The sequence below is a fragment of the Gossypium hirsutum genome, chromosome D05 (genome assembly GCF_007990345.1).
Source record: "Gossypium hirsutum isolate 1008001.06 chromosome D05, Gossypium_hirsutum_v2.1, whole genome shotgun sequence".
NCBI classification, from domain to species: domain Eukaryota; kingdom Viridiplantae; phylum Streptophyta; class Magnoliopsida; order Malvales; family Malvaceae; genus Gossypium; species Gossypium hirsutum.
Window position 1 is genome coordinate 47,303,662 of NC_053441.1, and position 10,076 is coordinate 47,313,737.

Consider the following 10,076-nt stretch of genomic DNA (forward strand, 5'->3'; position numbering starts at 1 on the left):
ACTCCGATTCAGACTTTGTCAGTTGTGTTGATTCACGTAAATCAACATCAGGTTACATATTTATATTTGCTGGCAGAGCTATATCTTAGAGGAGTATCAAGCAGACCTTAGTTGCTACTTCCACTATGAAGGTTGGGTTCGTTTCATGTTTTGAGGCTACCTCACATAAAGTATGGTTAAAGAGTTTCGTTTCTAGGTTTAGACTTGTGGATTTGATTCCTAGGTCGTTGATGATATATTGTGACAATTCAGTTGTTGTCTTTATGGCTGTAAACAAAAAAAAGTGGAAGTCGAAGTAAACATATCGACATTAAGTATTTAGCCATAGGGGAACATGTTAAAGAAAAGAAAGTGGTCATTGAGCACATTAACACTGAGCAAATGTTAGGTGATCTTTTGACTAAAGGCATGCCACCATACAAATTTAAGGATCATGTTGTCACTATGGGACTTGTTCCCACATTGTAAATTTTCGTTAGAAGAACGATTATAAAGAAACTCTATTAAGTTTGATATTTCTCATATTTTGTGTGCACATTAATTTTATTATTTTGAAAAATGTCACTAAAGTTTAGACCTGGAATAAATATTGGGTTTATTCATTAAGAAATTGGGCTAAAACGTTGAGACATTATATATTGTGATACATGGAAGATACTACTCAAATTTTAAGAGAAAATATTGTCATGATTCATGCATTATGATACATGGGAGAATGTTGGAATTGTCTTTTGGTTCGTGGGAATGACCCCACGTTTTGCAACCCACTACTTTCATACTTTTGCTTGTGTGATAGTGGGAAATGTAATTGGTGATTTTTTACGAGAAATCACCACTATAAATACCAATTAAGCTTAAAGTTCCTACGTATCGAAAAAATAAAAACTAAAAATATTTCAACTAATGAAATTTTTTAATGCTTAAAAGATAGCTGTTTTCAACTTTTTATACAACTAAAATCGACGGCCTCAACGATGATTTGACGTACTCAACATGCTACATCTTTTGTGTTGTAGTATAATATTTAAATCATTATTTATGCTCACACAAGAATCTAGGTATTGGGTAAGGAGGCAATGACGAAAGGAGCTATGTCAGCCGCGACTTGGACTCGTTGCTTGTCGTCTATAACTCCTTGTTGGTAGCTATGGCTGCGTATGTATTTTAAATATAAAAGGACTTTAAAATTGATATTAATAACTAAAATTGAAATGAAAGTGTCCACTTATTTGCTTCACAATCCAACTACTTAAAATTCAGTCCTAGGAAGGAGGTGGCACAGAAGTTGATCGCAAGAACTGAAATTGGGTCTGAAGAATGAGGAAGGAGATGATTGGTTTGCCTATTGTAGGGATGGTAATGGCAGAGGTTGCTCAAGTTGGACTCATGATAATGGGCAAAGCAGCAATGTCCCATGGGATGCCCAACTTCGTCTTTGTTTTCTATTCCAATGCTCTTGCCTCTCTCATTCTCCTCCCTGCTTCTTTTCTCTTCCACAGGTACCGTTCGTTCTCTCTCTCTCTCTCTCTCTCTCTCTCTCTCTCTCCATAATTCCCATTTCACTATCTCCTTTGATTTTCCGTTTTCCCTGCAGGTCACACCGTCCTCCACTCACTTTCTCTATTCTTTGTTGGTTTTTCTTGCTTGGCCTTCTTGGGTATGTAAGATTAATGGAAATTATGATGTGGGTTTTCAGTTACATAACTATGGATTTGAGGGCTTTCATTCATATTTTACATGGTATTTGGTATGCAGTTGCTTTGCCCAGATTTCTGGGTATGCTGGGATATATTATAGCTCGCCTACTCTGGCAACTGCCATGCTTAATCTCATCCCAGGTCTCACCTTCATCCTTGCTGTTGCTTTCAGGTTATTATCTCTTCTCCTATCGTTGTGTGTAATACTCTGATCAATCTGATAACTAAAGGATAAAGTATATGTGGACGATGGGATGCAAGGCCATTTAATCTATTTACTCTTTACTTCCCCTGAAGTACCACTTGTATCCAACACATATTTATACATAGGTTTGACAGAAAAAATGAGCATACCCTTTCGGGCAATCCTGGTATTCCAGTTTGTAAAAGGGTCAATGGTTGGAACTGAGTTTGAAGTAATATGTCTGCAGCCATTTTGTTTGTTTCTATACCTCATAAATTCTCTTGGGATTGTTTTTGTATTTAAGAAATATGGTTGCTTAGAGGAAACAGATTGCAGTCCCTAGGAGGTTGCCTGCTCTTACTCTTACTGAAGTGGGAAATTGGGAACTTATTTAAGTGACAAATTTGTTTGATCTCCTTGCACAAATAGTTATCAATTCATCTCCTTTATAGGCTTCTTACAACTCAGGTTCCTCTTGATGATGGTTTTCGCTGCTTTTCGTTCTCATTTTGAGATCCTGTTGGCAAGGACTAATATGAATTCCTTTTAGCCAGCAACTGATATGATCAATGTAGACCTTGCGTTAAGTATTGTTTGATATTGCATTCTTATTTGTATAAGTTGAATCCGGGTGATAATGTGATAACGCGGTGTAGATATCTGGAAGTTCCAGGTTGATTGTTGTGGAGGGTTTTTTTTTTTTCTGAAAAAGATTGGAAGATGTTTGAGAAGAATACTATACTTCTACAATTGATGTCATTGGGCTTCCTGTTTCCATCCAATCATTTTTCTGTTCTTTTGTCTCTAATTATATGTCATTGCTTGAGCTGTGAATGAACTTAATTGACTACTTGCATTTTTCATACTTGTGGTGCACAAAGTATTGAAGTGCAGTTCTGTACTAATGTAACAGTAGATGTGTAAAATATATGTTGTAGATAGATTTAAGTTGATGAATTTGGTGATTTCAGGATGGAAACACTGAATTTGAGAAGTAGCACTAGCCAAGCCAAATCACTGGGAACCATAGTGTCAATTGCTGGGGCATTCATTGTTACTTTCTATAAAGGCCCCTCACTTTTGATGGCACCCTCACATTCAAGCTCACCTCATCTACTTCTGGGGCAGCAGTCTAATTGGGTCATTGGAGGATTTCTCCTTGCAGCTGATTGCGTGTTTGCTTCTGCCTGGCTTATTGTACAGGTCCAATCCTCTTCTTTGTATCTGTGTAGAAAGTTGAATCAGGTTTCATTGTGATTTCTTACTTTTAAGAGAAAGGAAATGATTTGTGCTCCTTAACTTTCAGGCATCAGTTCTTAAGAAATTCCCAGCTGAGCTTTTTGTTGTCTTCTATTATTGCTTCTTTGTCACCCTTCAATCGGGAATAATCTGTTTGATCATGGGAGGAGATCTTAGTGCTTGGAGCTTTAAACCTGATGTGAGATTGGTTGCTGTTATATACTCAGTAAGTGGTCAGGGTCCGAAATATTCGTTACTACACAATTTTGCAGTTCAACTGCATGCTTATCCTAATTTGCACCTAGTTAATCAAGAGCTTTAATGTGGGAATTGTAGGCTGTGTTTGGCTCTGCATTCCAACTTGGGGTTTCTACCTGGTGTATGCATCGGACAGGTCCTGTTTTTGTTTCCATGTTCAAGCCTTTGGGAATTGTTGTTTCAGTAGTCATTGGTGTTATCTTCTTAGGGGATACATTCTTTCTTGGAAGGTGACGCATTCATCACTCACTATCATTGTTATTTTAGTAGTTTTGCTGTTTGTATTGTTTATAATTATTGCCACTGCAGCTGCTTTACATCTTGGTCTTGTTTAGAGCACTCTTTTCAGTCATGGGACCAATATCGGATTCTAATATTTCTTTTTAACATTTGTCATGTTCTTTGTCTTGTGAAAAACTCCCTCATCACTTACAAAAGGAAGTTAAGATATATAAGTTGTTAATTTTTGTTTCACACGTGTTACAGTTTAGTTGGTGCAATTGTCATTGTTACTGGGTTTTACTCAGTTATGTGGGGAAAAGCAAAAGAAGGGAAGTTAGACGTGCAAACTCAGGGGATGATGTCAGAATCAAGCAGTCAAAAAGTCGCTTTATTGTCAAATAATACCGGAGAACCGTAGGAATTTTCTTTACAGTCAATCAAAAACAGGTATCTTATATTGAATGTTTCCATAAGGGGAATTGTAAAGTTACAAGCTGCCATAGTGTCGTCTTCTGGTAATCCTGAGTATTTAGCTCACTTTAAATAATAGGATTTGATTTTTTTGCCGATAGAGCCCATTCAGGCAAGCTTCATTTTAAAATAACATGGCCAACCATTTTCCTAAGAAGGTAGCCTGGCCACTGGATATTGGTTGGCCTATATCTCAAGCTGCCTTTGTTCATGCCATAGGAGCTGAATAGAAATATTCTTTTGAAATATAGTTTCTCCATCAACATGTCAATAATTTGTATGTTTTCCCTTTTACTTTTTCAGTTTTTCTATCATATGATTATGTTGAGTAGTGCAAGGTCTTGGCAATTGCCCGGTATGTTATTTTTGAAGTTTTAGTTGGTATTGTAATTGTTTTCCCTGCATCTGAAGGGAGGAAGAAGTGTAATAGAAACAATATGACTAGATAAACTTATTGTTTTGTTTAATATTTGGACATGGATATTGAGATACGATTAATGGCCACCTTTCTCTCTCTCAAGAGGCAGACTAAGTGTAAGAAATTATTGATATATTTTCCTTTTTGTTTTTTTTTTTGTTGTAATCAGGGTATCCATTGCTGACAGTAGTGACTAATCTTTTCATCGCAAGTTCTCTCCGAGGAGGGAAACAGCTGGCCATGAAATGTGCTTTATTCTCATGAGTGGGGATGACCACATTATTAAGGAATGAGTTGAGTAACCACCACATTACATCTCATTAAATTATTGATATTAAGATTCTCTAATTGAACATAAAAGAACATAAGAGAAGCAATATGTAAATCTAGAAATCCATTAGCATTTTAATTTTTATTTTAATTTCCAATATGACATGGGAAACCCTAAAACGAAAAACAATTATTTTACACCTCTCCGGTTCACTAGTTCAATCTCAAAAATATGCAAACATATAAATATCATGTGAACTGAGCAGGTGAAAAAAATGTGTGAATTAAAAGTTTGGCTAAGGTAATAAAACTAATCATTACAATTTTGATTTGGTTTAATTATATATTATATATTTAAAATTTTAATTTTACACATTTAACAAAATAAACACTTCACTTTATTTTTATATTAGATAGATAAAAGTATTTTGTATATAATATGTAAATGTTAAATAATGCTATACCAAAGTTTATATATTTTTTTGAGATTTATCTTTAATATGTTTCGACAAAAAGTGATACATTTATGGTTTTGCTAATATATTAGAAATTGAAGAGATAGAAAAATAGAAAAATGTAATGTATAATATATATATATATTATAGGTGTGCTTGGTAAGAAATATATAATTAAAAATTAAAAATTAAAATATTTAAAAAATACATAATTTTGAATTAACTTCCACATCACTTTTTTTTCTTTCTCCTCTCCTCATTCTAAAATGATAATCTTTTCTTCTTTTTCTATTTTTCTTCCCTATCAAACATACTAAAGAAATAATTTCACTTTTTTACCCCCTTGCTTTTCTCCCTAACCAAACACTTTTTTCCTTGTCCCATTACCATATTTGAACAATAATTTTTTAATACCCTCCTAAAACATTGAAAACTTCAAAAAGAAAAATGTTAGTGTTGGACACATCCATATTTTTCATTCGAGTCTGGGTAGCATAATTGAAGAACCCCATTTTACTAAGAGAGAACTCCGCAAACATGATATAAGAATGAAGTCATCTTCACGTACAATCCAAGAAGCAAAAAATTACCGTCGTACAACAATGATAACAACAAGAGAAGAGGGAGCATGTTGACCACATGGTTTGTAGATGTGCCTTGAACAGCATTGAGCTCAAAATATTACAAAATTACACTAATTTCTCAACTAAATCTCTTTATGAGAGAAGTTCCTCACCAGACTCCGACATATCTGATTCGTATAAACTGTTATAAACGGGAAGTTTCTTGCACATCAAGTGCTTACGTCTCTGTAATGTCAACAAGATTAAGACACTATCCGTCTGAACAACATTGTATCCTGCTTTTATGTACATGTTGAATGGAGCCTCATCAATCATTCTGCAATGCAAATATACCTCTTTTGTTGAAGCCATTTGAAATAAAAGTTCCTCACTTGCCTTGAGAAGATGCCAACCAATGCCCCTCCTGTATGATCCAAAAGCAGAACCCAAGAATTTAGTTGTAAAGAATGCATCTGTTTAATTACATGTAAAAAATAATGCTTCGGGACTTGTCTCCCGACTTTACTAAAAGTCCTATGGTTACACAAAGTGGGAGTGCTAGAATAAGAAACCATGACAAAGACTTATACACTACAGGTCAAGAGGTTGCAAACTCTTTGGTTTATATGGTTTCGCCCGTTTAGGCATTTTGAGACGCTTCCAATTTGTGAACTCGCTAAAACTCTTGGCAACATCGGGATAACACTGGACGTGTTGAGTGCCCAACCCACAACAAGACTCAAATCAGAAAACTCTGAATGCTCACATTAATATGGATTCTTAGTTAAAAGAAAAAAAATCAAGCATTGAACAATGCTTTTAGACTTAACAAGAAAATCAGCAAGAGTTAAATTTGAAGGATCCAGTTGCATGTAATTTCAGTCTATAACCACGAAATTTCATCACAAATTTCAATGGATAACATCTGAACTACCTTTCTGACATTCTTAAAACATTATTCAATCAGATGTTATTTCCAGATTTAGCAAAGTTTGAATATGTACTACGGGTAAAATGTCCCTATCCAAACTTCTTCATTTTCTCTAAGAAACCACGTCCAAGAAATAATTATAGAATATGTTGATACAATGTACAAGAAGGAGGAGGATAAAGAAGGGAATGTGATTGTGTTGAAGAGGCTGGTTCACCTTAAGAGGCGGAGAGCTAGAAAAGACAAGAGGACAAGGAGAAAGCTGGGGAGAAAGTTGAGGAAGATAAATGCTCAAAGATTGCTTACGACACAAAAGCTCCCTTTCTCATCGTTTGAGAGGGTATTTATAGGATACGTCCTCTTGTTTGCTAGTGTAATGTGGCAAGCCATTATGGAGGAGGTCGGCATCATGGAATATGTGAAAGACGTGCATAGCGGGATCCATTACTTTATTCATTCAGGCAAACCAAAGTTGTTACACTAAGGTGGGCTCCATAAGTTGTTGAAGAGAGTGTTTACACTGGGAGAATGTTCATACTGAGAAGTGGATTACTGATCTATAGCGAACAGGTAGCTAATTAGGTAGGGAGGTGCTTTCCGTATTTAGCGGGTGGTCTTCATTAAGTCGGGTTGGTGGATCATCTGAAGACAACTCGGGTGATCGGAAGGGTGCAGGACCCTCTATGTTGCCCACGTAGAGTCTTTTGAATCTATCACATGTTAGGCCCGAGTGGTAGGTATAACAGAATATAACCTCTAACCATATAAATCTTAAAAAGACTAGAATATAACCATTTCAAACACATATCATATATGATACTCACCCGAATTAACCAAACATAGGTCCTAATTTTAAAGCCAAGGAAAAGCTTTTCCAAATATATTTCCATCAATGAAATATCAGAGGAAGAAGAAGCTGACAAAGGAAGAACTCAACCTAGAATGAGAGCATATTGACTACAGGAACCGCTTCTTATTCCTAAAATGGCTTAAACATTACATATTCTAAGTTTTCCACTTAGTAATTAACCTGCTAGTGATCTTGACTCTGCTAAGTTTGTAGCACTACTATTAATGTAATGAAAACTCAACTTGGAATGAGAACAAATATCTTAGTTATTACTTATTACCCATCAGATGACTTTTAACATTACAATTCTTACATTGTCTCTTATTTAGTTGTCAACCTATAGAAAATCTTGATCACACAAAAGCCAATCAGGATACAATTTAACAAGCCATTATTAGATTCCACTAATATCCAACAAATAAGGAAATAACTATTACCTTCTAAGCTGCTTTGTAACAGTCATGTTACAGATATATGGTGAATTCTTGGGAGGTATAGGTGTAGGAGGAGAAGCATTAGCACCCCTTTTATCAAAGCAAACTTCAACGGTCCCAGCAAGTTCATTTCCTTTTTCTCCACCTTTGTCTCTATAAAACCCAACAAGAGTCACCGCATGTGGCATCACAGCTCTTCTCTCAATCAAATACTGTTTCACCAAAAACCTCAACAAAGCCCCATATCCCAAAGGCATCAACATTGACTCTGCGAATGACTCAGCTAACAACCCAGCAGTCAAATCCATCTCCTCGTTCCTCATTACCCGAACCCACAACGACCCAGATTCCAATTCTTGGAGATAAACAAAAGACTCCAAGGCTTTGAGCTTTTCAAGCTCCTCATTGGACAAAAAACGGCTTCCCCTAAATGGGTCATCTAGAAAGGAGTAGTACTGAGATGGAGTGACAGAGTTGGGGGAGGAAGAAGGGAAAGAACATCTGCAATTGCATTGGTGGAGTCTTTGGAGAGAAAGAAGAGGGTTCCTAGATGAGAGAAAGGGAGGAGTTTTGGTGGGATTAAGGTGAATATGGAAGTGTTGACGTTGGCTAGGATCTAAGTAAAGAAACGGTGAAAGTGCTGCTGCCGCTGCTGCCATAGAAATAGGATAGCTTTGGTTTAAAAACAGGTTTGATTGATGTATTTACGATTTTATTGGTTTTCTTAATTAAAAAAAAAAAACCTTGTAGATTTTGAATTTATTTATTTAATCCTTTGGTTTAAATTAACAGTCACACGCTTCGAAAACAAATTTATGCTTAGTAAAACAAATATGGAAGGGTTAAATTCTGCTATTAGTCCCTGTGCTTTACGAAAGTTGTGCATTTAGTCTTTGTATTTTAATTTGGTCATTTTCAATCCGTATTTTTTAAAATTATAAAATTTCAGCCCTCGCTAAATGATAATTTTTATTTTCATTAAGTTATGCTATTTTTAAAAACTTATTCTGAAAACACATTATTTATGTATAATGCTATATCATCTTTATTATTCTCACATATTACTCGTTGGAAATCTAATTAATAGATTAACGACTATCATTTTCATCTTTCCGTCATGACTGGAATTTCAAGGTTCGAAAAATATATGATTTTAGAATGATCAAATTAGAGAATATGGACTAAATTTACAAGCATACGCATAGTAAAGGACTAATAATTGAATTTAATCAAATGTATTTAACTGCTATTATTTGAGTCAGGGTTAAAATTTTAAATTTTGAAAAAATACAAGAACTAAAATTAATCAAATTAAAATATAATGACTAATTCTATAATTTTTATAAAGTACAAGAACTAATAGTAAAAATTACCCATATGAAATATATCTTGATTTGAAAGGAATAGTAGCTTGATATTTTTTATTCTCTCCTAAGTTTTGATACTTGCTCAAATTTTGCTACTCTCACGTAATTTTTTGGTAATTTCTCATAATTTTTTAGTACTTCAAAATTTTTTATATGTTCTCGTCATTTGTTATTGCTTTCAGGTTGTGGCATGAGAAATTAATTTTTGATGGTAAAAAGACATTATTTTGCATCTTAATAAAATTTATTATATATACTAATAAATACAAAATATTGAAAATTAATAAATAAAGCAAGAGGAATCAATATTTAGTATTCCTCATAATATTTGGTACTTATATTTCCTCATAATTTTTAATTAAACTCTTAATTTTTTTTATGCTTTTAAAATTAAGTTTTGATCTAGAAAATCAATTTTCGATCTAAGAAATATTATTTTTGCATATTGATAAAAATTATTAATTTTACATACTAATAAATTTATTTATATATAAGGATAAATTAACAAATATTGAATATTAAATAAATAACGTAAATTTTTAATATAAACCAAAATTAAAAAATTCTAAAATAATAAATACACCTCATATAATAAATATCAAGAAAAGCTGAAGTGATTAAATGCACTCGATTAAATACAAAAGAACAACTAATTTTCAATATATGTAAACAGAGCTAGGGGTTCGCAGGGCCCAACCTACCTCTTTTATAAATTAT

The 10,076-nt window shown here is 34.1% G+C and overlaps 2 protein-coding genes across 3 annotated transcripts; one reads left to right on the plus strand and one right to left on the minus strand.

The window, feature by feature from the left end:
- The first annotated feature begins 1,061 nt into the window (after nucleotides 1-1,061).
- On the plus strand, nucleotides 1,062-6,126 carry LOC107903705 (WAT1-related protein At3g28050). 2 transcript variants are annotated; one of them, XM_016829849.2, is made up of 9 exons: nucleotides 1,064-1,155; nucleotides 1,261-1,499; nucleotides 1,595-1,657; nucleotides 1,756-1,869; nucleotides 2,853-3,084; nucleotides 3,188-3,346; nucleotides 3,457-3,608; nucleotides 3,865-4,047; nucleotides 4,659-6,126. In XM_016829849.2, exons 2-8 carry the CDS (start codon nucleotides 1,318-1,320, stop codon nucleotides 4,016-4,018), a joined length of 1,056 nt encoding a protein of 351 aa, XP_016685338.1. In that variant the 5' UTR covers nucleotides 1,064-1,155; nucleotides 1,261-1,317; the 3' UTR covers nucleotides 4,019-4,047; nucleotides 4,659-6,126. The 2 variants fall into 2 exon arrangements, 1 of the variants encoding a protein (XP_016685338.1); XR_005913433.1 differs by having other exon boundaries at nucleotides 1,062-1,499; nucleotides 3,865-4,426; nucleotides 4,659-4,917.
- Nucleotides 5,758-8,722, minus strand: LOC107903704 (uncharacterized). Its single transcript, XM_016829846.2, has 2 exons — nucleotides 7,996-8,722; nucleotides 5,758-6,201 (listed from the first exon to the last, which is right to left on the minus strand). The coding sequence occupies exons 1-2, from the start codon at nucleotides 8,649-8,651 to the stop codon at nucleotides 5,931-5,933; spliced, it is 927 nt and encodes a 308-aa protein (XP_016685335.1). The 5' UTR covers nucleotides 8,652-8,722; the 3' UTR covers nucleotides 5,758-5,930.
- Between the last annotated feature and the right edge of the window lie 1,354 nt (nucleotides 8,723-10,076).

What these genes read in the sequence shown, in the direction of transcription:
- LOC107903705 (XM_016829849.2), top strand. Translation starts at nt 1,318, where the DNA reads ATGAGGAAGGAGATGATTGGTTTGCCTATTGTAGGGATGGTAATGGCA. An exon ending in CTGCCTGGCTTATTGTACAG is followed by an intron (nt 3,085 to 3,187) that starts GTCCAATCCTCT and finishes CTTAACTTTCAG; the next exon opens with GCATCAGTTCTTAAGAAATT. An exon ending in TGGTTGCTGTTATATACTCA is followed by an intron (nt 3,347 to 3,456) that starts GTAAGTGGTCAG and finishes TGGGAATTGTAG; the next exon opens with GCTGTGTTTGGCTCTGCATT.
- LOC107903704 (XM_016829846.2), bottom strand. Translation starts at nt 8,651, where the DNA reads ATGGCAGCAGCGGCAGCAGCACTTTCACCGTTTCTTTACTTAGATCCT. An exon ending in GTTACAAAGCAGCTTAGAAG is followed by an intron (nt 6,202 to 7,995) that starts GTAATAGTTATT and finishes TGGATCATACAG; the next exon opens with GAGGGGCATTGGTTGGCATC.